Source organism: Artibeus jamaicensis, unplaced genomic scaffold (assembly GCF_021234435.1).
Source record: "Artibeus jamaicensis isolate MK-2021 breed Jamaican fruit bat unplaced genomic scaffold, CSHL_Jam_final scaffold_474, whole genome shotgun sequence".
Lineage (NCBI taxonomy): Eukaryota > Metazoa > Chordata > Mammalia > Chiroptera > Phyllostomidae > Artibeus > Artibeus jamaicensis.
In genome coordinates, this window is record NW_026522046.1 from 2,365,385 (window position 1) to 2,392,727 (window position 27,343).

The 27,343-nt window shown below is 39.5% G+C and overlaps 1 protein-coding gene across 13 annotated transcripts in view; it reads right to left on the minus strand.

Annotated features, from left to right (window-relative positions):
* Positions 1–3,671: 3,671 nt before the first annotated feature.
* Positions 3,672–27,343, minus strand: part of LPP (LIM domain containing preferred translocation partner in lipoma) — a 628,850-nt gene continuing 605,178 nt past the window's right edge. For all 13 annotated transcript variants that reach the window (XM_037131738.2, XM_037131739.2, XM_037131740.2 and 10 more), the window contains 3 exons: positions 22,572–22,750; positions 16,985–17,105; positions 3,672–14,138 (listed from right to left, as the gene is read on the minus strand). In XM_037131738.2, coding sequence (XP_036987633.2) covers positions 14,010–14,138; positions 16,985–17,105; positions 22,572–22,750 — 429 coding nt within the window. In that variant the 3' untranslated portion in view covers positions 3,672–14,009. The remainder of the gene's footprint in view (positions 14,139–16,984; positions 17,106–22,571; positions 22,751–27,343) is intronic.

The window sequence follows — 27,343 nt, forward strand, 5'->3', positions numbered from 1 at the left end:
TACCCAAATCATTTCCTTATAACAGGTTTCATTCTCTTATTTTCATAAGGAACCATGTAGATTACTTTGGATATATGTCAGTGGTGGTTCATGACATAGTAGAGAAATGCAGTTTGCGGAGTGAAATTATAAACAGAAACCTACATTTTAGGAATATCATGTCTCTGTCAGTGTCACATGATACTGTGACACTGTGTCACTCTGTCAGTGTCACGGTGTCTCATGCCAGTGTGTAACAAGGCATAACCCCTTATACATTTTTGGTGTGGTTTCCCCTAAGTCAGGGAATGTTATTCCAACTAGTGGGTAATCATGGTGGGGCTATGACTGAGCTTAGTGTGAAGTTCTTGCTCTTAGTCAACACACTCAGCATACAGAAAACCTAGCTTTTCCCTGTCTCCCTTTTTCCTAGATCTATTCAATTGTAAACACTGTGTACCATTTACATAAAATTCTCTCACAATCAGTATCATCAGATTGAAACCTGGAGTAAAGTCGCGCTCCTGTCCAGTCCGTCTTGTTTCCAGGCAGAACACCTTGGTATGCCAATACCCCCTCCGACACTGCACAGAGATTTGGGAACTCTTACCTAGCACTGAAATATGGTTCTCTAGAACAGAAAAAGTGACTAGTGTTCAAATTGGGTAAGGCAAAACAAGAAAAAGAACATTACCAGGAAAGGTAGACATTTTTAGTGAAAAAGCATCATTCTTTCTCCAGGAAGCCAACTGGTTTCATAAAGGGATGACCCCCAGAGCAGGGTGAACCAGTAGCCTCTTTTCCCCTCCCCCATTTTTACAGTGGGATCCTTGGATGAGAAGCAGAATGTGACTGTAATGGCACGGAAAGCATCTTCCAGAGCTTGGGCCCTGTTACTTCGATCGGGTGATACCAGGTAGTGTAGTAGATGATTTTGTGATTGAGACGTCAGGAGTTCCTTGGAGAAAGGCTAACTGGAGGTGTCTCACTTTCCCAAAGCAGAGACATATTCGAGTGAACCTGGAGCCAACTGACTTAGAGGGAAAGAGAGCGACTTGGCAAGTGCAGTTTGCCAGCTGGTTGAGTCAGACGACACATTGAGAAAGATCTTTTTTGGAAGCACGTCCTCCCTTCAACCCTTTTCCAAATATCGTGCACTGTCTACCTTGTCCTATGTAACTGGACCCTGGCCTATTGCCACACCTGGGCAAGAACCCGTCTTTCCGGGCTGTGCTGCGGCTCCCTCAGAAATATCTGTAGTCACAATGTCAGTGACAGAATGAGGAAAACAAAAGCCATTAAGTACCCCATGCTCGTATTTTTAGGAGTCAAAGTAAAGATGCTCTAAAGATCTGGCAAGGACATTTGGCACCCTGAGCCTCCAATCCTCACAGCCAACACATTTTCTTTAGTTTTCACTGATGTTAGCCTGAGAGATAGAAGAAGAAATGTGCTGACATTCTAAACCCACCAGTGCTTAGTTTATAAAACATGCAGATGACACATATCCTAATACAGACCCTAGCTCTATTCTCTTCAACAATTTTCCCCTAATTATTCCAATTGCATAAAGTATATATTCCCTTGAAGCAGAGTATAAGAAACCTCAGCAATATGCCGCCATCCAGGAGGATATAAATATAAAGTGGCTGTATCAGCAAGGAATGCTCAGGGAACGTGTTTGTGGCCCATTTCATGGTGTTTCTTGAGAGGGGTATGGGAAATGAGTGACTTCCTTCCATTCGCAAGGCTCCCTTATCTCAGCACCTACTCCCGTAGACAGTGTGTTTCTGAAGGCCGCACTGCGGGGCTCTGGGGACTGTGAGTACATACACATGGGGGAACAACGTTTGCGTTTCTCAGAATAGGCACTTTTTGAAGGCAGTAAATCTAAAAGTAAAGTTAATAGAGCCTATATTTAGGGCTTATCTTCTCACTTTGCTGATGTGTACGCTGAGCAGAAGATCACAGATTCGAGGCAGTCTCGCAGAGGCCAGAGTCGACAAATGGCTATATTCAGAGCTGGGGACATCTTGCCAGCTCAACGGAAGCTGTTAAAAAGGCAGATTTGGAGAAGGTGCAATCGTTTTTCTCAAAGGTGACGGCACAGAAGGAGAAAAGCCTGCGATAAAGCCGTGAAATAAAAGCGTGCATGTGTGGCTCTGAGAAAATGACTATCCTCAGGCATCTCCATGTCGCAGCCACTTCATGGCACAGCTCTGCCACCAAGCAAGTGCTTTCCTTCCTTTTTTGTGTGCATCTCATAAGTGTGCATATTCCCACCAGAGAGAGAGCCCCAATTCTGTTACACTAATGATAAAGATGAAGAAACAGAACAAAACAAAAAGCCAGAGTAAATTCTTGCATAGATGGCATGGTAAACGTTCGATGCTACACTCAGCTGTAAAGTTTTGCATCTGAGTTTACATTTTCATTTAAGGCACGTAAATCACACAATAATCTCATCCATGCTAAGGAATCCGACAAGCCTGTGTCATCTTCACTTCTATTTGCTCTTTGATATGCTTCCGGAAAGAGAAGGAGGGTGTAATTCAGATTCTACGTAGGGAATATTGACTTCATTTAATAAGGAAATAATTCTTGGATAATTTGTTCATCAGCTTTCCCAAGAGAATAAGTGGGTAGTAACAGGAAGTAGTTTAAAACTGATTTTGCAACTAGTTCATTACAAACTGTTGGTGACAAGATCTAGTTTCCAGGCATCTAAATCTTTCATCAAGGATGCACTTCAGCCTGGTTAGATGGCTGGCACCTTTTACAACAGTTTCAAATTGCTGCCTTTTGAGGGAGGTATAAGGCATTGTAACTCTTTTTGGCAATTTCACCTCAGATGCTGATGTACTTGATATTCACATAAAAACTAAGCAGAGGGTATATGGAATTAATGTAAAATGCAGCCACTGCCTACATATCAAGTCACCTTTTACCATCTGAAAGTTAAAATATGAGGTCATTCCTATTGTTGGTATTTCAATGACAAAAATCTCTTTTCCTCTCAAAGTCTGTGTTTGAAGGAATGAAACACATTGTCAGATGCATCATCACCTGGCTAGGCTATTCTCCTACTCCTGGTTTATTGTTATTACTAAACAGTCATCAACTGCACCAAAAGAGAAAAAGAAATGAGAAAAAAACTAGATTTTTTATACTTTATACATATGTCTTCCAAGGGGGAGGAAAAAAAAGAAAGAAGAAATGTTTCCAAGAAAGTCTAGCTCGCCTTACTTTACATTTTCTAAACTAGTTCAGAGTGGAGTTAAATAATTCCATGAGGAAAGACATTCAGGCCCAATATTTGCTCTCTCTTGCTGAGGAAATGGAGTCGAGAAAGCGACTATTAATCCTACGCCTCAGTGTGAACAAAAGTGGCAACACAATACATCAACAACGGCCCAAAATAGTTCTTTACCCTTTTCCCAACAGATAAAAATATTAAAAAGGAATCAAGCAGGAGAGAACTACCTTAGTTTCCAACTCCATCTCAAATAGCTTTGGAATATTTTAAGAGATAATTGGATCCATACAAAATTTAAATAACTTTTCCTTTTTGGCAGCCACAAAAAATGGGTCAGGTCTAGCAATTATTAATTTTCTGGCCTGAAGAACCCTGTGTTTGAAAAATAAGATTTCTTTTTTGAAGGATCAGCTTTCTTGGAAGATGTTTGTGTGTGTGTGTGTGTGTGTGGATGAGTGTGGGCATGTGTGCATACACACACAAGGGTGTGTGTTTTAAAGACAACACAATTATATTTCCCCTAAATATGAAAGACTATATTGTGTAGAAAGGAGGAAGAACAGTTGTATTAATAATTTTCTTTATATTATGTAAAGATAAAGCAGAGCATGTGGCTTCTTTTATGTATTTTTTAAGGGCTGCTTTTTTGTGTTTACTGCCTCACTGTCCTGCTATGTCCCCTACTAAGATGTCACAGGTTCTACCCAAGTGAGTCTCTACTCAGGTGTACTCACTTGGATAACTTTGCAAAGTCCTCAGGATGCTTCTCCTATTAATCCACTCCTAGGTGGGGGTGCTCCATCTACTCTACAAGAACTGTTTTCCAATCCATCAGCCATAACATTTATCAAACCTCACAGAAAATGAGGCTCCTTTCCAGACTCTGACTGTTGTCATCTCAGCCAAGGTTACCACTCTTCTGGCTGGGCTGGTCCCTCCTGCATTTCCCAGGTGTGAAGACTGGACAGAGGTGAGAGGCTGCTTGTTACTCAGCTTGGCCCTTACTAATCCCTGGGAATAAGCAGACAGATGATGAGACTGGCTTGATGGATGATAAACTCTGGGGAGGAAAAATGCCTAGAAAGCAAATTTTAAAGGTTTCCTGCAGTAGATTTAACTCAGATGAAGAAAGAATTATTTTCAATCAGAGTCACAGATTTTAACCAAAAGCCAAATAACTATAAGAAAGAAATGGGATGAAATAAAAAGCCAAGAGCACACACCAAAAGGCAGAGCTTCCTGAGGGATGAAGGTCAAGAGAAAGAATGGCCAGTGGTTGACTCGCTGTGTACAGCAGCTTCTACAGTAACACAGAGGCTTCCCAGTGAGTGTCCTGGAAATGCACAGTACCAGAATCCTGTGATAGGTACATACGAATCATAAAGTTACAACAGCCCAGGGAGCCCAGTCTATCCAATGGCAAAGGCCAAATCTCAGAATGGTAATCAGTCCTATAGTATTTGTTCACGGACATTCAAAGGTCATGGGTTGTCTGGCTGGTTGGGAAATTCCTGATGCATTAACACACACTTGGTGAGCCTCAGATCAATGTGAACTGAGAGAGACAGTAATATGCACTGTTTACCTACTGCAGTTTCTCCCTCCGTGGGGCTTACACTGCAGTCCACAGGACAGACACTTGTCTTAAGGATAAAGTCACCCATGCACTGCACTGAATTCTAAATGATAGGAACTCTGTTGATATTCTGAACCTCACAGTTCCACAGAGTTTTTCAGTAAACCAAGGGTCTCTGGGGAAATTTGCTGCAGTGTGCCTCAGTGCCACACTTGTTTGTTCCTCACGGTGGCCCTTCCTTGTTGACTTCATCACAGCACTGATCAGACACAACACCTAGTCCTTTTCCACAAGTTGTCCCATTGAGCATGCCAGCTCTGTGGTCGCCAACAGTGCACATGTGGGTTTGCCCCAACAGCTAAACGGCCGATGCAATTTCCTCGGATGCCATAGAATGGGGGGTACTTCCGTCTGCGAGAAGCATACATTGTGCTCTGGTATTCTGTGCTGAGAGTGGCCACAGAAGAGACTGCTGGACTTGTAAGACTGAGTACGTCCCCAAATATGCCCCTTACCAGCTGTATCACTCTTAGCAAGTCACTTAACAATTCTGAGCCTCATCTTTTTCTTCTAGGATTCGGCTATTAATAACCATCCTCCCAGGGATGCTTTATGTGTGAAAGAAGTTTGTAAGCTCTCTTAGGAATTATTAGTTTAGACCTCAGAAAGCCACCCCAGGTCCTGCCCAGGAGACTGATGACACGTTCTGCCCATATGGCTCTCTGGTTCCAGACTGGGCCAGAAGAAGCTGCAGGCCTTGTCCTCCCCGAGGCCAGACAGTACTATGGAAACTAGTAATCCAGAGCAGTAAGAAAAGAATTTATACCTTTCTACATAAAACCATAACATATGTCTTCTTTCTCCAAGAATGATTGCCTTTTGCCCAACCAGAAGTAATGAGTTTTAACAGAACCACTGTCTTTTGCTTTTGACTTTTGCCTTGTTAGAAATAGAGATCACACACTGACATTTCCCAATATTTATCAGCAGACCAAGTAACTAGATGTACAGTTCCTGGGATAGTTACTGGGGAAAGGCATAAAGCTATATAGCAACTGACAGAACCATTTGTCATTTGAATAAAGAAGGAAAGAAAACAATAAAAAACTCATAAACTCTAAACCTGACCTTCATAAGAGCCTTCACTAGTTTTAAAATTTTTTAAAGAAGGTTTTTATAATTTTCAGCTAAAATTCAGATGTTATTTTAAAAGCAACATGCTGCCAAAAGCAAAAAATACATTTTAAGTAAAAATGGAGGGATGAAGCAACATTTAATTTTGTACTAAAGATGAGTTTTGTGTGGCACCAAGGAGAACATCAGCCACAAAGGTAGGTGCTGTGATGGTTGGGGGGAGGGGAGAACTCAGAACAAAGTGTGACAGTGGAAATGGAAGACCTTAAGAAGTGATGAGCTATTTGGTGTAGGTGATGCTTAAGCAGAGTCTGTATTATTGCTAGCCATTAATCTGTAAGGGAATTTCAACACAATGGAATAGGTGACTATGGAGTCCTTTCTAATTATAGACCTAGAAGCAACAGGAAAATAGAGGTGCCTTGCTCATTCTCTGGTGGGAGATCAAAAGACAAAGTGTGTTTGCTGCAAGAGTGAAGTATGTACCTTTGAGCCGCTAAGACTGTACAGTGAGAATGTTATAAAAAGGCTTGTTTTTCATACTGTATGTGTTGCATTACATTTTGGCCATCCTATTTTTCAATTATGAAAAAATGAAAAAGCAAATAAAATTGAATTAGGCTTCCTCTATGCCTTTTCCTTCCCACCGAACCTGCCTATCTAGAAGCTCTTTCTCTTGGTAAGGAAGTTCCAGAATCTGCGGTACTTAAACAGAGGGTCTTGCCTAAATGCAGCCTCTGCTTTCCTGTTGTTTCTGGTGCCCTGACTAGTCAGTCTTCCCTCAATTCTAAGTAAGTCAATGCATCAATTCAAGATTCTTACCAGATTTTACTACTTCACGAAGCTTTACTGATGCCACTGGGAAGAATTACTCTTCCTTACACTACAGTTCTTCTGATGGAGCACCAGGGGAACCTGTTTGATCGTACTGCAGTTGGCCTGAATCAAAGTTACTTGGGGGCTGATTCCCTTACAGTGATTATTAAATTAAAGAAATGAGTAAGGTATAAAGATGTTAGAAAGACAAGTGTAAAGAGAAAATATGGCCCCCTAAGGATAGTTCCTAACTGATGGTGTAGAAAAGCTGTTCACTTGGTCTAAATCACAGCATCTCTGCATATAAGCATTTGAACAGAGAAGAATGAAAGTGAATCTCAAAATGAATTAGCCAGTAAATGTTTATGCTGAATCTATCAAGAATCCAGGAAAAAAAGGGTTGAGGAGACTTTATGAACATTTACCAGAAGTGGGAGTGTCAGGCATGGCATATGTATTAACTTACTTCTTATTTTCAGCATGACTTTGATGTTGGCAACATCAAAACCAGTACGACACATAAAGTTGTGTGCACATCTGCCCTCCTCTAGCATTCTCTCTCCTGGGTTTGAGTCCCTGAGGGAAATTTCCACATTTAATATCAGTTTCCTTTGGGTGATTCAAATTCAATTTACTTTCAATCCTGAAAAAAAATATTTTAACCTAGCTTGAACCAAAGCTATTGCTACATTTCACCCAATAGATTGAAATAATATTAGAAAACATTTTGGGGTCCAACAGTTCAGAGAAAAAGCAGAAATTTAATTGGCCTTGACATCCTGTCAATAAACAAGGGAAAATTGAAAGAATTATTAATATATGACTGAGAGGCAAATATTTAGACATTAGACTTGTTTTGCTCAGCTCTAGAGCCAGTTCTATTAGAGTTGTTGGAGACTTCTGTATGCTAATCAGAAACAAAGAGCAGAGATTTTAGTGATTTTTTGGTAACATCAAGGGGGAAATGTCACTGAGTTTCATAAAAATGCATCTTCCACACAACTTTCCCCAAAATCAGCCACTTGCTTGTTGGACAACTAAAATAAAGCCACAACTTTTTGGAACAAGAGCCAGGAAAGTAAAATAGAGAAAGGAATGTGTCTGTCCTTTCAGTATTGAAGGGAAAATATGCCATTTGATATTTAATTTTCTGTTTGCAGCTAAAAAGAGAAAAGAGGTACAATCCACCATAGTGTGGTTATTAGGCATGACATAGAAAAGAGATCTGAACAGAAGATCAAAAAACTAGTACTTGCGCTCACCAAGTAAGTACATTGGAAACAAATAAATCACTGTATGAATACAGAAATCTCTAACCTGCAGAGATGCTTAGGGTGTAGTGTAGTTTATCTAAAAACATGTCAGAATATGCATCATCATCTCCCAGAAAGAGGCGAGCTATGCCCCACTCTCCGAGGGGATAAGAGGTCAGGTATTATCAAATTTCTAGTGTAGTTGTGGCCAGGCACAGAACCCGGCAGCAGCTGTCATTTTACTTTTTTCTGACAGAGGAAAAATAGATTGTTAGCCATAGTGCCTTTTAAATATCTCATTAACTTGGAAATATATATATTTTATCTCCTTACACAATAGTGATTGCTGCTCCCTAAAGCCCTTATGAAAATTCTCAGTCACACTACACAAGAACCGTGTGTTGCCATAGTTTTAATTGCAGACTGTCTCTCCTCTAAAATTTCCCCTTCTGCTGCTGAATCCCACTCCACCTGAATACAGGTTAACAAACAAACAAACAAACAAACAAAAACTACTCTGCCTATATATTAAAATGAAATACTCACTGGGACTTTTTCTTAATTCTTGGCAATTTCATTTATGTATTGAATTAAGTATTCTATATTGTTATTATGTTTTACTGTCCACCTATGTGATTCCTTTCCAAAAGGAAAATCAGTGTCAACCTTGTGAAAACCTGTAGAGGATGAAAGTGAGGATAAGGAACAAAAATGGAGACACAGTCCTAGAATTATAAGCTTTTTCCCAACAAACAAACAAAAGGACACAGAGGGCACATGCATATTTTTATCAGTATTAGCCAGAGTTCAAAAGAATTTCAGACCTAAGTTTTAACAAAGTCCTTCAGTGAGAGACCCAGACTTGTTCTTAGGTTGCTTTTATAAAATACTAAGATTTAATATCACTGTCATGGGCAAAATGCTGATATGTATAAAAATTCCAGATAGACAATAGTTTTTCCTTGCCATAATAAAAATTACCAAGTTTCAGTGGAGTAAAATAACATGCCACCACTAAAAAATATCATTGTTTTGTTAGTAAAAAATGCTTTGGATTAAAAAAAAAACCCTGAAAACCTGAGTCTCAGAAAGATCACTTTCCATTTAGCTGAGAAAACGAGGGCAGTCATAAATGAATTTACCAAGAACTCTAGGATCTGAATCCCTGATGAACTCTTATTAAAATAAAACCCAAAGACTCTATTATCTCATCTCATTTTAGAAATAAACACGATCTGGGAAATATATCCTAGAAAGAAAGGGTTTATGGATGCCACATGTATTTTGTGGGAGCCTTCTTCCCTTATTATGATCATAACACCATAAGGACTATAATGCATTGATTTATTTATGAAAAGCTGAAGCAGGATAGCATTAATAGGTACAATGAAAAGGAGGGAAGAAAGAAAGCAAGAAAGAAGGAAGGAAAAAAGAGGAGGGAGAAAAAGAGGAAGGGAGAGAGATTAAGAATTCTTACCAAGTTGCATAGCTTTAACCAGATAATCTTTTAAAGGTTTAAAATTGTATGCTAACCAAACAACAGCCTCAGGAGAAAAAATTCAGTATAGTTACCTGTTAAGTAGATAACTTGACCTCAAATGTTCACGGTTGCCCTGTAATAACTTAGAACTAGGATTCTAAACTTGTTCTGTCCACTATTAAATGAAAACAACAACAACAAACAAACCAAAAAATTATGGCAATTTTAAAAAGTAGATATGCTGAATGGCTGTTACAGGTTCAACGTGAAGTCCTGTCTTCATTATCTGACTAAAGCCAGAGTAAGACCAAATAATCAATAACAACATCCAATACATCACCTTGTGGCCATTAAGAATGTTTCCTCAATTTTAAGAATCTCTAAGGTACTTCCAAGACATAATGGAGAAAAGAAATACTATTAGAAAAGCTTAAGATGAAAAGTTAAGACCTCTCTGGGTTTTGCTGGTGAGTGTATCTTTGGGCTTTCAGGATTAGTATTTAAGCTCTAGATGCTTCAGTGGAGAACTCCTAGTAGTGCAAAGAGTCTTTGACAATAAGGCACACGTGTATGTTGCTCTCTGATTGTCTCCCACAAAAGTGCACCAAAAGAGCAATCTCAGGAGAGGGACTCGAGGAACATTTCACAGAGGTATATCTTTTTCAGTCTCCTGGTTTTCCACAGATGGCTAAAGCAGGGTATAGAACATGCTGTCATATTTCGTAACACACATGTACTGTAGCTTGAGGCAACAGATGGACAATCGCTTGTTTAAACTACAAATGTGAAATCCTAAGGTAGTATAGCAATATTTCTAGAAATGTATATGGAGAAAAAGCCTTTCCAAGCCAAGAGGAATGGTGAGAGGCTGTGAGGTTACATCAGTTCTTCCCTGATCTCCCTAGCAGCTGCCAGAATTTCCCCAACACCCTTCAAAACTTGAAAACAGAGGCATCAAGGGGCAGCTGACACAGATTTGACAAGAGACACCCAAACTGTATCAAATAGAAATAACACTGTTATTCCTGGCTGGTTCACATTAATAGGATTTTTACTAACTAGGAAAACTGTTAGAAGATGTGTTTTCAGAGTCCTTTCTGTATTCCACAAAGCCCTATCTATGATAGCCCCACAGAAGTGTTCTCTTTCTTCCTCTGAACCCCGATGAAAATACTTGTCTAGATGTAGAGTTTTATAGACTTTAAACATCACCACAAGCATCTCTAAAGGATCTTTCATAGAGAGAAAACAATTACAAGTGTTAGGAATTCCACTACATCAATCAGCATATACTCAATGAGGGAATTTTGACCAGGGAATTTGCTCCTACAGAAATAATTTGTCAACAAGAACAAGAACCCACATGTTTGAGCTGCAGAGATTTCCAGCATCTCAAAGCCCTTGACACCTTATGCTGGAACACAGGACTTATTTTTAAATTTTAAAGGCAATTTTGTTTGCACATTAGACACCACATGGAGTCAGCATGAGCTGGGGATCCGGGCGATGAAGGACTCTGGCGTTGAAATGGTCTGCAGAGCCCATGGCGGAGCGGGTGATTTTCCCTTTTCCGTGTCTCTCCTGTTACACAGAATCACTAAGTGTTTGTGTTCTTGACAATTTTTAAAACCAGTATATTTTTACTAACTTCTGTAATAGACTGTATGATTTTTTCCCATTATTTATGAATTTAAATGTCATCAATTAAGACAATATATCAAAAGATAATAGAATAATAAATCATTAAGGTAATACGATCTTTAAATCTCTGTGATAGGCAACAGTTCATGTAACTAAAATAACAAAGAGTGATTTGGCATTGTTTAAGCCAAATGATTAATAGAAAAGACAAGAAAGCAATATAAGTCATATATTTAAGAAATCCTGGAATAAAATATTGTAGGATCCTTTCCTTATTATACCTTGTGAAAGAAAAAAAAAACCTAAATCTAAATATTTCTGCATATGTATGTGTGCACATTCATTATTATATAAAAGTATAGTAAGTCTATATTTAAAAAGATTTACTTTAAAAATCTTTGGTAAAGATACTCTGAGGTTGTGATAAAAATGTACTATAAAGACTGTAAGCAAGTAGTATTCTGGCAATGCCACAGTGATGGGCTTGTGGCAGTATTTTCTTATAACTTGCTTTTTTTTTTTTTTGGCTTGTAAACATTCAGTTACATAAGGACTTAAATGTAACAAACAAGTAGAATGTTATTGCATTTCATAGTATAAATATTTCATAAATTTTTCCTTTTTCAGCAAAATTTATAATAATATGACTGCTATTCAAGAGATAAAATTCACCTCTCGATAAATTGGGCTCTTTGCTTTCGGCTTAAAAACAGTTTTTCCCAAGCATTTCATACAAAATAAAGTTACTGAAGCAATTCAGAGTATATTCTCTCCCCAACTGTCTCACAGTCAGTGCTTTGTGAGGTGATCAGCATGGTCTGGCCTTTAATTTAGAAGACAGAAGTTCAGAGGCACAATCGCCCTTGTACCCTATAATGCACATGCTGCCCGAAGTGAATCTGATTGTGTTTCACATTATGAGAAACTTCAGATCAGAGATAAGACTACTAAGGTAAGAAAAGGATAGTGGTAAAAAAAAACAACAAAAAACAAAAACACTTTCAAAACTACAACTTTGCTGGTTCTAAAATGATACTGTTTGGTGACCAAAGCAAATGAGCCACAATTAATTTTGATGAGCAATAGTGACCACAGACTTAAGAATTTCTTATTGAAAAAATAGAACCATTTTTATGATTATTTTTACTAAAGTAAAATAAATTTCATTGGAATTCCTGAGGCAAGAGTTGCAATTCAAAACATGCCCAAATGTTTTTTCATTTCTGTTCTAGATGTTAAAAAATAAAAATAAAAATAAAAATTAGTCTAAAAAACTGACTGAAAAATATATTTGTGGAACCAAGGAAGGATATACAGGGGAATGTAACTATATTTGTTATATTTGCTTTTTTAAACTAGGTGTTACATAGATAGAAATTCATTATATTATTATTTATACTTTTGTGCATATTTAAAATATTTCATAATTTAAAAGCATATATGTGTGGAACATTTGAAGAAAGGTTTAAGAAATCTCAATCCAAAATTCTTAATTAGTTTAACAAAACACCGTTATTAAGGCAGGTGTTTCTCCTTAAAAGAAAGATGTTGGAACCTAATGAATTATGGTTCTGCAGTTGGCAGACATTCATTTCACTGCCCAACAGAGTTTGAATAAAGATTCTAGGCAGAAATTATGTATATTTTTAATTCAGAAAAGGGACTTTTTTCTGTGATTGTCTTTGAAAGTGTGGCATAAATGTCACATCAATGACAGGACAATGTCTCCTATAATATGTATTTTAAGTTGCAGAAAGAGTAAGAAAATAATGAAACTGTAGTTTCACAATCTTTTCAAGTTTTTCTGTCTTTTTAAAGTAAACTAAACACTACATTTTTTTATGGGCCCTGATTTGCAATTATCAGGTGAAAAAGACCTGGGCCGGGGGCAGGGGAATTCACTGCTCTTTAAAGCTATCTTTCACTAGAGAAAAAGTCAGTTTTGGTACTCATGTTTGAATTTTAGAAAAAAATCAACAATTCTGATATTAAAACTGGGCAATATAGAACAACTTTATGTTTTAGAGACAACCAAGTTTGTACTGTGTCCAGCAGCATGGAGAAGGGAAATCTTAAGGTAATATCGTGGGATAAAAATGGGCTTCTCAAACATAACACCCTCAGTGCTTTCTCAGCATATCCCACCTGCAAGTTCTTTAAAAAAAAGATTGAAGTTTGGATCTCTCTCACTAACATCTGTTTTCCAAATTAACCCTTTCCCACTGGTCACTATAGATTTTGAATTTGGGTGGTTACAAATTTGGGCTTGTTTTAAACTATGTAATTTACAGCTTAAATTCTTTATAGCCTAACATATAAATTGTGCATTTTTTCCAAGGAACATGACCAGTTTAGAACCACAGAAAGATATACCTTTCAATACACAAAGAAAGAATGGCTACCCTTTGTGATCACAGGCAACGTGGACCTGATAGGATGGAGGGGACGTCAAGCCTAAAAGCACCTGTGAACTGGCTGATTCACTCAGGAAAATCCGCGTGACAGCAAATACCACACTAAACAAGCCATTCAACCAGATGAAAAGTGAGACAAACAGGGCTTAAAAGTTACGGGAATGCAGAAGTGAATGGGATGGGGCATAATCCGTGCAAAAATGTGGAAGTCCTTGGGAACAAAGGCCCATCAACGTCCTACATAATTAAATGTGAAATGTGTAGTTGGTTAAGAACTTAAAGAGAAATCTCATAATCTATGTGTTTTTACAGAAAGGTTACTACTACATGAAGAATAGAGATCATTCCATAGCTTGATTGCCTTTCTTCTATTTTTCTATTGCTTTTCTTCTTCTTCTTTTGTGTGTGTGTTTCACTCTTCTCCGCGCCACCCACTAACCAGCTGAACGGGCCACTGACCTCAAAGGTCAGTGCTAGCCTTGGCGGTCAACACTCTGATGCGGGCAGAGTTGCAGGTCTTGCAGAGGATGTGCCCATCCAAAGGGTAGCAGCCTTGGTTGTCACCTTCAGACAGGAGACCGCCACAATCCTAGAAAAATAAGGACAGACGGATAGGGTGTAAGTGAAAATGGAACTACACATGTAAAGATTAAATTCTTTAGCTTTCCATTCAAAACCTCCAAAATGTGGCCACTTACCTTTCTACTTCATATATCATCAGGTCCCTGCAATCCCCAGTGTATAACATAGTAAGTGTTGAATAAAACTAAACTAAATATTAAAGACATAGATTTTTACAAAGGGTAAAATAACCCTCCTAAGATCACTTGGTAGGAAATACATGTCTAGGAAGAGAAGAACCCAAACCCTGAGGATCTCAAACGGTAGTTTTCTTGTCTAACCCACATAATAATAGCAAAAACAAAAGAAAAATAAAACATATCCCTAACCATTAACTCACTGTTACCCTTTTTATCATCAGTGCAGGGATGAAATCTCTCGGCCATTTCTGGACAGAGGCAAAGCTGAAGAATGAAATGACTCTTGTGAAGCAGAAGGGCCACCACCAATGGGCCTTGCATACTTACCAATTGTAGCAAAAATAAAACCCTAAGGGGAATTGTGGGGAAGAATGGTTTGTTGTACTGTCCAAAGGAGATATGAAGGTGCAGAGGGATGAGTGCTGGGCTGGGAGGTAGCCCCCTTCGTGCTGACACTCCCATGTCCCTGCAGGTAAGGCCACTCTGAAAATAACTCCTGCGTTTCCTGCCTTACCAAGCTGTTGGGAGGGTCAAAGAGGATAACAGATGTGAAACATACTTTGAAAAAATGTGAAGAGGACATAACTGTAAGGTATTATGTTATTGTTGGTAGCACCTCTATGAGTTCACTTTGTAAAGTATTAAATAATTCAGTGTTGGCCCTTATGTTCAGAGAAAACAAATTTCTTTAGGAAAAAATGTAGTGCTTCCTCTAAGGGTGTGTGCCCTTGCTAATTTCAGTAGACACTCTTTTAAAAGCCTGCGATTGCTGCAGACCCTGCCTCTGCCATCCGGCATGACAGAACTGTCATTGGAGCTCACGTCTACATTTGACAAAGAATGAAATTTAAGTTCAAGAAGGATATTGCCTGAGATGCAATGGCAACCGCAACAGCAGCCCCAGTTGGACTTCCCAGCAAGGTTGGCTTTACCAAAATGAACGAGCAGATACTCTGTAGCTCTGGAAGCACTCAAGAAACTGAGTAGTGAAACCAAACTAAGTCTTTTGGCCACAATAGAAAGGAAGAACAATTCATAAATGACATGATTTTCAGGATTTAATGAGGTAACTTCTACTGCTACTAGGGCATGCTGAAGAGCCCAGAGTGGAGCACAGTGCTGCGACCATGAAGTCCTTGAATCTTAGAGCCCAAATGAGCCGTAATGGGGTGCCCTGTATGATCTCATTTTAGAGAGGGGGAGTGAGGAGCAGAGAGGGAAGTGATTTGTCCAGTGCAATGCGGCGACTAGAACAATGGCCTCCCTTTTCTAATTCAGTGCTTTCCCCATTCTACTGTGTGGTTTCTAAAGAAATTCTCAGTATTTTAAAGCAAACTAATTTGTACAGCTATCATTTAATCTGGAAGGAGGAAAGGTACATTTTCATATACCTCTTAGCAAGAAAACAAAACCATTCAAAACACAAAGCCTACTGGTGTATGTGTGAAGAATGTCAAGAAGCCTTTCTTCTTTGAGCCTCGGTTTCTCCATCTGTGAAATAATCTCTAAAGTATCCATGAGCTCTTATACACATATGATTCAGGTCAATTTTAAACACGACGACTGGTCATTACTGTTGCTTTTTAGTCATAAACTTTGTATAAAAGCTGGTTGTTTTTATTATCTCTTCTCATGTTAAGGCAATTTGGGCTCTAGGAGAAAATGGAACCCAGTGCATAAAACAGGTGAGTGGTTATGGCTAAGGCAGCGAATGTGATGAACGTAGTTCCAGGGAGCTAGTCTGGGTCTTGGGAAGATCTTCCCAGTGGGACTAGGTGAGCCAGTCTCATGAAGGTGTGGTAATGAGGATGTACATATTATCCCTCAGAGGTAATAGGGAGCTAAAACTGCTGCACACAGGAGACCTAACAGAAAATAAAAAATCTGCTTCCATAGAGGAGGTCTGGGTAACTTATAGAACCAGGATAAGAAAACATTTTAAAATCACTCTCTGAAAGCGGTGCCCTGTTAGAACCTGGACTGTAGGGGAAAGACTTGCTGCCCTTTGCTGTATAAATGACTACATGTCCCTTGGGCAAGAAGCCTTCCTTGTCACTGCCAGCTGGGATTATAGCATATATATATATATATATATATATATATATATATATATATATATATATTCCCATGGAACCTCATGCATAACTCTCCTATAGCTCTTAGTCACCTGACCTCTTGTACAAAGCGCTCAGTCGATGCTTGCAAACTTAATGAATCTCCATGACTTTGAACATGAAGTTCCAATGCCTTGGAAAAGAATAAATTCTTATCCTTCTAAATGGGAGACAATATTACCTTTACCCTACAGGAATATCAGAGCCAAAGTTGAAGATTCAGAACATCAATAACAACAAAATAATAACAATAACTTTCCCCACTAACTTAGTTCTTTACAATTTACAATGCCCTTTACTATGCAATTTTACATTTTGGCCATATAGCCATATTTGGGAAAGATAAGCATGACTCCTTTTTGGAAACTGAGAGTGACAGGGGTAAAATGACGTCCAATATCACTAGCATTAAATGCCCACGACAGATCTAAAACCTAAGTCCCATGAACACATGCGCCAGGGGCTGTCCCAAATTTGTTAATTGCTATGTTTATGAAAACTGGGCTCTAACACGCCTTTCAATGCCTGCCATGCAGCGTTTAGGGGCGCAGACCACTGACCTCACAGCGGTAGCAGTGAACATGGAAGTCGCGGTCCAGAGCCACAATCCGGACAGTCTCCTCCTGGCCCGGGGCTGGCATGATAGGCTCCTTGCATACAGAACACCGGGGGGCAAATTTCCTGAAAACAAAGAGATAGTTTTGGTTTGATACTGAGCATAGACAATGACAAAGAGGTGAGACACAAAGATTAAAATAAAAGGATAACAGATGCAAACTAAGAGGACATTTGATCTACCAGTTTGTGACCTTGAGCCAGTCATTTTCCTTCTCTGGGTCTGTCTGCTTTGTCAACCCTAAAATAAGGGACAGACTCAATGATTGTTGAGGTCCCTGTAGATCATAAGTGATGTTGGAAGAGGCGGGGCAGTGTGTGAATTGCTTATGCATGAGAGCACCTAGCGCTACTGGCCCTCTAGTACCTCATACGGAATTAACCTGTGCATAGATTTCAAACCCAAACCCTGGGATCCTCAGAGCGGAGAACAAAAGTCCTGGAGGCCCCTGCTTGTCTCTGCCATTTGCTTCTAGACTTTTGTATGCGTTGCCCAGGCTTGATCTCACTATTATGAGCCTGGTGACTTTGCCTCATTTCTACTTATTAGCACCTTTTTGTTTGAAATGTGTCTCAGATTCTGGGAAATAGACTTCAAATGACTATTTTTTGAAACAGCAGAAGTTAGTGAATTTAAATATCCTTTACACCAAATTTACTATATCCAAACCTGCAGTTGTTACATTTTGGTTGTGTTAAACTTTTGTTTGAAAAAACAGTTAAAAAGTTCACAAGTTCTTTATTCTTTAAAGGATTACAGCACATCTGAATACATATATACTTATATCTACACACACATATATGTATCATTTTGAGCTTAATTGTTGGTGAGGGATTTTAATATTTATTAATATCTTCATATTCTTTATTATGACTGCTAGTCCTAACTTTTTTTCTCATAACAAATTAATAGGATAAAAAAATAGGCCATGTATCCATCTACATATTCTGGAGGTTGGGGGTGGTATTTGTGATGGTGTGAAATGAGACATGATTTGAAATGGACATAGATAAGAAACAAAAAATTCAAAAAAAAAAAGGGACTGTGCAACTCCATTTATTCACAGTAATTTTTAAGATTGATGATATTAAAATTTATTTATTTGTGGTGAGACTTAAAAAGAAATAATGATAGTAATCTAATGCTTTACAGAGTACTTTATGGTTGTCAAAGCATTTTTACATATATTATGCTCTATAAGTAATACATATTAATTTTCCTGGCAGCACCCAAAAGACATCTGTATGACTGCAACCTAAATAAATATGAATTAAGCATCAGATCAATTGATTGCTATGAAAGAAAAATTAAAAGGACCAGGGTACAACTGTGGCAGTAATCAGAGTTATTATAATTGGTATTTTGTGCAAGAAGTTTATACTCAGTGACAAAAAAGTTGCTTTGAACTATCTGATTATTTTTGAATCTGGGTCACCAGTAGTGAAATAAGCAGACTTCTAGAATCAACTGCAAAATCTCCTTTCCCCATTGCGACTGTACATTCTATAAGGTCAGAAGTATGTCTTGCCTATCCCTGTATCCATGAGCCTTACTTAATTTCCCCAGGTAGGATTACTTACTGTAGGAGATGTCATTGCATCTGCTTATTACAGTAGGAATTATTTGCATATCTTTGAGGACCACCAAACTGTAACCTTCCATAATACAGGATTTGCTCCACCTCTGAGTCCCCCAAAACCACCTCTGTAACTCGTGCACAGAGCAGAAATTCAGGTTATAGCTAATGAAATGAAGCATCGCCCACATTTCTCTCTATAAGAAGTTACTTGGGCCTTTATGTTCAATCTCTAGGTTCCTCCTCTTTGCAAAAGCATAAACTGTGTTTTTGCTGAGTAAGGATTTTTTCCTTCCTAAAAATTGGCCTCATTTCCTGGATGAAAAGAAGACACAGGAAGGTGTTTCTGAGGTCCCACAGCATTCTTTGGTTGGCATTTCAAGGACTGTTCCAGATCTCAGGTGGTCTATTTCAAGGTTCGGTTGACTGAGCAGATAACAACAACAACAACAATAATAATGATAATAATGATAAAATTGGATAACACTTTTGATGGCTAAAATAGCTAACATTTATTGAGTGCTTATTATGTGCCAAGCCCTTGTTAAGCACTTGACCTTATTTTCTACTGACAGCATTGTTATGAGGAACTACTTTGATCATTTCTACTTTACAGCCACAGGAGCCAAGGTGCAGAGAGGGATGGTCTTAATCATTCTGTGTGTGTCCTGGTAATCAACAAATGGATGCTTATGAAACAAATAAATGGATGAGTGTAACATACATGATAAGAAAGCACAAGATAGAGGAATAAAGGCTCCACACAATGAAAGGGTCATTTAAATAAGCCTGCTTTTCTGGGCTCACTGTGCTGGCACTAGGAATACAGATATAAATGAGGACTTAGCAGTCGGACTAGTGAGGGAGTGTTATCTACTTCTGTATTTGTTCTATTAATTTATACATATCTTACAACATTGCAAAAATGATTTAAGGTGGTTACTGTAAAGTTTTATGGGTGTGTGTGTGCATGTGTGTTTTGTATTAATAGCCAGACTGTGTAAATGCTATCGATAGTCAATTTACAAAACTGTAGAACAAAGGGATGTAAATTGGAACAAGGGGATAGGGCGGGATTGAGATCAGAGAATGCTTCTTGGGGAGATGGCAGTTGGGTTGTACCTTGAAAGATGGCCATTTAGAAGAAATGGGAAAGCGTGCATGTGTGTGGAGGTGAGAGCCAGTCAGTATGCCCGGGACTGAGTTTGAGCAGTCCTCTGAAATGATATATATGGGAAAGAGTTCCTGCCTTACAGGATGGAGGGCTAGAGCCAACCTTGACAGAAGGTGGTTATGTAAGGAGTGACCCATTCACAAGGCCTCAAAAATAGTATTTCAGAAGCTCATTACTCAAAGTACAACTCAAGACCACCTGGGGGCTTGTCAGAAATGCAGAACTTTAGGGCCCACTGCAGACCTATGCAATTAGAATCTGCAGTTTATTAAGTTCCCCAAGTGAAGTTTGGGAAGCACTGGTTTAAAAGACAGGATTGTAAGCAGGTAAGGATAATCCTTTCATGGTTCTCCTCTATCTCATGGTAACTTTCACTCCCAGGCTGCTCTAGTAACAGCCAAGAAAATCATCCTTGAACATGGAGAAGCGTTTCCTAACTCTGTACCCTCATTTATTGCCCAAGTTATTCTTTCTGCGAGGAATCTCCTTGTTTCCCACTTAAAACACTGGAAATTCTACTTCCAGGAGGCTAGGGCCAAGTAATCTCCTCTGACTCTGGCGCAAGCCTTTGCCTGTGCCCATCTCCTGGCTTTGAGTCCTTCTTGCCTGATGATGCACATACGCTGCACCTTCCTGCTGAAAAGCTCCTTGCTGACAGAGGCTTCTCTCTCCGAATTGGTGCGATTTCAACCATATGCGATTCCTCTTCTCATCTCTCTCCCCATTAGCAGTTAGTACGGTAATGGGCACACGGAAACCTCTTTGTAGAGAGGTTGAATTTAAATAAAATACATTTCTTAAAAGCTCACAAAGAAGACCTATTCAGAATGGCCAAGAACAAGCACTCCCCAAAATTGCAGAAGAAGACCGTATTCCCCTTAAACTCCCCTCTCCTTAGCCTAGTAGAGTTCACCCAGGGTTGGACTTTTTAGCTGCTTTGTGGTCTAGTACTTTCTAGGCTCAAAAACAGGGTTCTGTAAAATGTTCTTATATTTTTCTTCAAGAAGTGGGGAAAAGATAAAAAGAAGCTTTTCCCCCAAGTACTAATCACACAGACAATGTTATTTTTAAAAAATAATTTGTGTTTTAACAAGCCACTGAATTAGTGGTGGTGGTGGGGAGACAGTTGAAGGCTAGAGATTTTTTTCCTCTTCAATTGCTCAAGTCTGCTTTTCTGGGGCATTCAGAATCACACATTTATGCCACCAGCCACAAGTCTCTAATTATGCTCCCCACTTTTAGAAATGGGAGATGAATGCATAGATATAAGTTTACATTTGTCAGAATTGATTTCCTGTTTTAATTGAGGGTGCAATATATCATTCTTTATCAGCAACAGAAACATGTGTGCTCTGATTATATCTGTCAATCTTTCTTGGATTAGGGTGAGTCTAAGAAAGGAGAGGCACAGTGACAGAAACATTCTCCTTCTTGGTATCTTTTCAGTTCTTTTAAATAGATGCAGGTTTTCTTTCTTCATGTGTAATTACAAGCTAAAAATATCGATAATGTGAAGTACAATTTATGCTGTGACTGCCCTTTCAAAGTGAGCCATTCCTTGCCTAATTCAGGTGGAGAATTTCTGCCTCTGGGGCTTTTTAATTCATTCAGCCTCACGTCTTTTGGTGAAGTTTTCACTTTCTTTGCTACTTGGAAAGTGGTCAGGAAAGTCATTTTTAAACTATGAGTCTCAGGTCCCCAACTGCTTGTGGCCAAGTATCTCCTGGTTGTTGACAATCAACAGAGCAGTGAGAATTAACCCACAAGACTGCATATCTGGAGGCCCCAGAATGAACCCCACACTGGTGAGCCATGCAAGCTTCATGTCCTTGAGGGCCTCGGTCTGTCTGGACGGGCACCACCCATGAACACAGTCTAGAAAGCCTCTATCTTTCTTGTCTGCAAATAATATCTAAGCTTTCATAGAATTCCTAAAAATATTTAAAAATGTGACTAACCAATTAACCAACTAAGTGGACACATAAAAGTTAGCAAAATGTAAAACCATACAATTTTCATGAAAAACCCATGAAAGAGGACCAGCAAGTGAAACAATTGAGGAAGTGGGGAGATATTTTTCCAGGCCCATGAGTAAGTAGTCTTGACCTTGAGGCTGTACTTTCTAATCCTCCTCAAAAGACTGCATAGTACTGACTTCACTAATTTCATTAGAAAATATCCTGTGAAAGCAAGGATGTGGGTGGGAGAAGAGGTGAGAGGAGGGACAATGGCATTATGCTGCCTCTGAGCATGTGAGAGGCTTGCATTTAGTAAGGACTGAATCGTTCTGGGTCTGCCCTCCCATAACTTCCTATCTGTAGAGTGGCAGGGTGGAGAGAGAGAATCCTGGGCTGTTATTGCTGGAGAGCTTAAAAAAGGTCTGGTCTAATGACCAAACTGAAGAGCTCAGAGAAGTTGAGCAACAATTCAAAGTCACACATGTTCACGTTTAGGCCAGGGAGGGCTGGCCCAGGATCCTGCCTCTTTCCAACACAAATATTCTGTGGCTGAGTGAATTTTCTCACAATTAAAGCCACCCAAAGATGCCAGGAACCAGCCCCAGGGAAGCCGTGCAGTAGAGGCCGGGCTGGCAAGGCCACATGGACCACCTGATAGCAATTCCTGCATTGCATGGGGGGGATCAATCAATTCTTTTTAAGGCCCCATCAAATCCTGAGATTCCATGGCTCTGAGAAAGAAGACCAAGTGGCCCAGTTGCCAGGCAGTGACAACAGACTGCAAGAGATTGGCAGGCTGGAAGTGGGGGAGTAGATTGCTTACTTGTGGAAGTCCTCGATGCAGTGGATGAGGCCGCCAGCGTCCACGGTGAATGGGATCCCATCCAGGCTGCGGTGGCACATCACACAGGTAAAGCAGTGAGGATGATAGGCCTTACCGGTGGCTCGGAGAATCCGCTCCATGATGGGCTTGGAGCACACGCTGCACTGCTCCAGGGTGTTCTGGAGAGGGAAAGAAAAATGCCCATGACGGGCTGGAACTAGAGATGCTCCACTTCCACAGCAGCTTACAGCATGACAAACACTGTCACAGAACACACTTGCTCAGGTGCTTGTCACAGTCTGTACCTTCACAATCTTTATTATAGGGAGAAGAAAATGCGATCAGATGGATCAAGTGGCTTTTCTCAGGTCACCCAGGTAATAGGCAGCAAATGTTGAACTTAAAACACGTCTTCTGACTCCTACCCTTGTTCCTTTCCACTACAGCAGGGGTGATGGCAGACTCTTCTGTAAAGGCTCATAAAGTGAATATTTCTGGCTTTCTTGCAACAGTGAAATTATGCTACTGTAGTGTGAAGGCAGCTATGGACAGTACATAAGCAAATGGGCATAGTTGTGTTTTAATGAAACTTTATATACAAAAGCAGGTGGTGCACTGGATTTGATTTATCCAACCCAGGTTCTCCACTGGAAGAACGCTTCATTACTACTTCTAAAATGCGCTTCATCATCAAACACCTGGTGGGGTCACCAAGGACCCTAGCATTTTAGAGAGTGGTCTGATAACTGAGACTCACAGAGCATGCCAGCTGTAGATCCCCATCAGATCAGTGAGCCCAGAACAATCAGTGAGGCTTTTGATCACGTAAGGCCTTGAGTTCAGATGCTATCTTCAACTTCAGTGTTATAAACTCTTAATGGAAATGTTGAACCCAGAGGAGGGGTTCCAGTTTTGAGAAGTCAATTAAAAAAGTTAATTTATCTGGCTTTAATGGCATGCTGAGTTTTAAAAAGGCATTTCCTCCTTAAAGAGGATACCACTTATTGAGTCAGGACTCAGAAGTATTGATAAAATTAGTTAACTTTTCATCCTTTCCTAGAATCTCATGCTATCTTACCAAACAACCATGTTTCACATGTAATATGCTATGTTCCTATTGAGATGTTTGGACTGACTCACTGAGTTTATAATCTAGAATAAACCTGAAATGAGGAACTGGTTAGAAAGATGGAGAACTGGAATAGATGTGGAAATTGAAGGTTAATTGCCCTCTTACCACAAGAACTTTAGTTTAAATGGTCATGAGGCAAGAAGTGCCTGTGGGTAGGTAACAAGGGTGCTAGCATCTCGACTACAGCAATGGTCTCTGCTGGGCCCCCTTATTTGCATCTCTCTTCTGTAATACTTCCCCATCCCCAAAGTGACTTCCAGTTTCCTTTCCAAACCACAGATGTGGCCAAATAATTTTCCTGTTAGCAAAAATTTATACGGCTCCACAATGTAAAAAAGAGCTGGTTCCAAATCTGGTATTCACCCTCCCTTTCTAGGCTGATTCCCTCCAGCCTCAGACTGCCCACACACGTTCAAACCATGAGAAGCTTCCATAGTCCTGTGCATTGGCTAACACCTGCAGTAAATTGCAATTTGCCATTTTGACCTTTTGAGGTGTAGGTCAGAAGGCAACTCCACAGTGAATCTTTCCTAGATGTCATTTGGAATACACTGCTTCTTTCTCTCCCCTTCCCAAGCACTTTATGTTGCTTATAGCACTTAACAGTGTTCGCTGTATTAACATTATTTGCACATACATCTATTTCCTCTATCAGACTGCATTTTCTTTAAGGGCTGGGACTACGTCTCAAGAATGTATTTCTCTGTCCCATAGTAAACCTAGTATACTACCTGGAATATCATAAGCCTAGGACAAATGCATGCTGAAAGAATGAATGCAGGAATACTGTTCACATCCCAACCCAGCAGTACCCAGCTGGCCTGCCTCCCCTGACTTGGGAATCGATGCCAAGATGAATTGGTAAATCCATCACCATCCCCTCCTCAAAACTGCGGTTGCTGTGGGTTCTGAAATTGCTTAGTACGCCTCTGGTCACAGTCTAAACTCATGGAAACTATTAACCGATTTTCACTCTATTTTGAAGTGGTGAAATTAAAATAGCAGAAAAACCTAAGATGACAGTCTGGGGATGACAACGGTCCGGACCATGAGGACCCTGCTACTCTTCTCCTCTGGTGACCTGAGCTAATGTGGCTGGAAACCGTCTCCTCGGGGCTTGTGTTTTGTTCCTCTGTGGGTTTTAACTTTTCTTTCCTTAAGGCAGCCCTGTAATAGAGTTGAACAAACCAGAAAATGTTTGACCAGAAAATGTTTCTTGTTTGCACTGAGGCTTGGCTGCAAGATGCAGCCCATTTACTTAAAACCATCAGCAACATATAAGGTTGAGTCAGTTTCTAAGGAAATTCTTCATGGTCTGTGGAAGCACTGTTTAAAGAACAGGTAATCTGAACATTTCTTTTTACAAAGGCAAAAGAGTGTAAAATATGTTTAAAGTGAGACTATTGTGAAATGCCCACAGATCAGAAAATAAAGTTTCCAAGAATGCAGCTTACTATTAGCTTGGTCGAGCAGATGGTGGAGGAAAACACTTTGTCTAGCTGGCTCCCTTAACTGTACTCCTTTCAGTCTTCAACTGGTCTGTTAGGACCCTTAGACTTATCTTCTATTTGAGAAAGGATAAAGACTCTTACAACGTCAAAGAGGAGGGAACTGAGCATTCCTCTAGTCCAAGCCTCTGATTTCCCAGGTGAGAAAACAGACCTGGAGCACTGACTGATACAGTTGGCTCTGGGTCATGGGGTTCAACAGGGGCAGAAATGGGACTGTATCATGATATCCTGACTCCCAGTAATTCAGAAAGGGATCTGATAAATTCATTACATAGCCACAGAGAGGGAACGTTGCTAGATTAAAAAAAGAAAGAAATTATCCTTCTGGCTTTGTCAACCTGTAATGTGTGACCTTGGGTAAATCATTTCTTCTCTCTAGACCCCAGTTTTCTTGCCTGTAAAGCACTGACTAACTCTAACTCTGCAATTACATAACTCTGTGGTACATCAGTATTAAAAACAATAGTCAAAGGCCAATGGTTCCATTATTAAAGATACTGGTACACTACAAAGAACTGGATAACCACTCATCTGAGATTTTAAAGGAGGCTTCATGAGTTAGAAACCTAAACTAAGTAAATTTTACCATGTCTTTTCACTTGGAATTCCAGAAATCGCTACTGGTAGAATTTTAAGCACCACAGATGATCTTTGTGTCTTCTTATAGAAGGTTACTTTCATGCCAGATGAAAATATACAGTTTTTGTATTTTCCAAAATAGGTTAAAATTTTAAGAGTATGAAGCAAAAAAAAGCCTTCAAACAAAAAAGTTGAAGAAAGATGTCTCTAAGTGTATCTACTCAAATCACACTTGTATGTGGAGTAGGGGCGCCATGAGTGACCAGGGGGAGGTGGGAGGGGAAAGCACACTCCAGCATAAGAGCATTCAAACTCTCCAGAGTAACTCACGAGCTGGCTCTGGATCAACCTCTACTGAGCTTTCTGCTACCACTGTAATAAGATATGTTCTTCCACAAGCCCAGACTACTTCACATCCTTTTTTGCCTAGAGAGTAAGTAGTTGTTCTTCAAAGTTAAGCTCAAATATTACCTCTTCTGCAAAACCTTTTCAAATTCTCCCTCTGCTATATTCCAAGCACAGTTAGTCACCTCTTTCACTCCCATAAGATTGTATAATGCTTCTACTATGACACTGAATATAATGTATTTGACTTAATGGTTTATGTCAACATCCATTGATCAAACCAAGCCCACACCTCTCTCCCTACATTGGAGCCACAGTCTTAGGTTAAGTTTCCTAGGAAACGGATTCTCAAATAAAAATTTCCACATGGGAAGTTACCAGAGTGTCTTTGAGATCAAGACCTACGGGAGAGTGCAGGAAGTTCCTGAGTAGAGGAGTTGAACCATGATGTAGTTACAACGAAAGCTTCTGTTGGTTCCATGGACTAGTTAGTCTGGAGCTGGAATGGCCTTGCACAGTTGTTCTTCTTTGAAACCAGGGCATAAAGCCTTTACATCCCTTCATCTCTCAGTCAGTGGATACATATGGCAAGAGCAGGGGTGATCTTGGGCAAAGAGGTTCCCCTCATTTGAGGGTAATTACCAGAGAGTGACTCAGCTATGCACCATTAGCAGTCAACAGTCCCAAGAGCTGAAGGAATGAGAGCCTCAGTCCTGATGAGGGCTCTGGGCAGTGTCCACAACGGTAACCATCCTCACCCAGGCCTGAATAGTTCATGGCACACAGCAGGCAACTAGTAACTGGCTATGAAATATCTTATAGTTTACCCTAAATAGTGTACATTTTATACTTTTTAAAAAAAAATATAGGCATTGTTTGAAAAATTTTAAAGGATTTTCAAAATTGTTTTGGGCAGCTATACTAATGAACATACAGTTAAAAGGAAAAGATGTTACAGACCAGAAGAAAAAAGCCAAAAAAGAAATGAGCTGCTAAAAGGCACAATTTACAAACTTTTCTGAAATGATGATAATACAATTGTGATTAAAAACAAAAAAAGTTAAGCAAAACTAAAAATAAAATCACACACAGAAAACAATCTTATACACAAAACTCCCTAAGGCAACTGTTTTTAGATATACAATCTGGTTGTATCTTGTCTATCCTCGGATATTGTATAAATAACTTCTCTAATTCACAGTCAG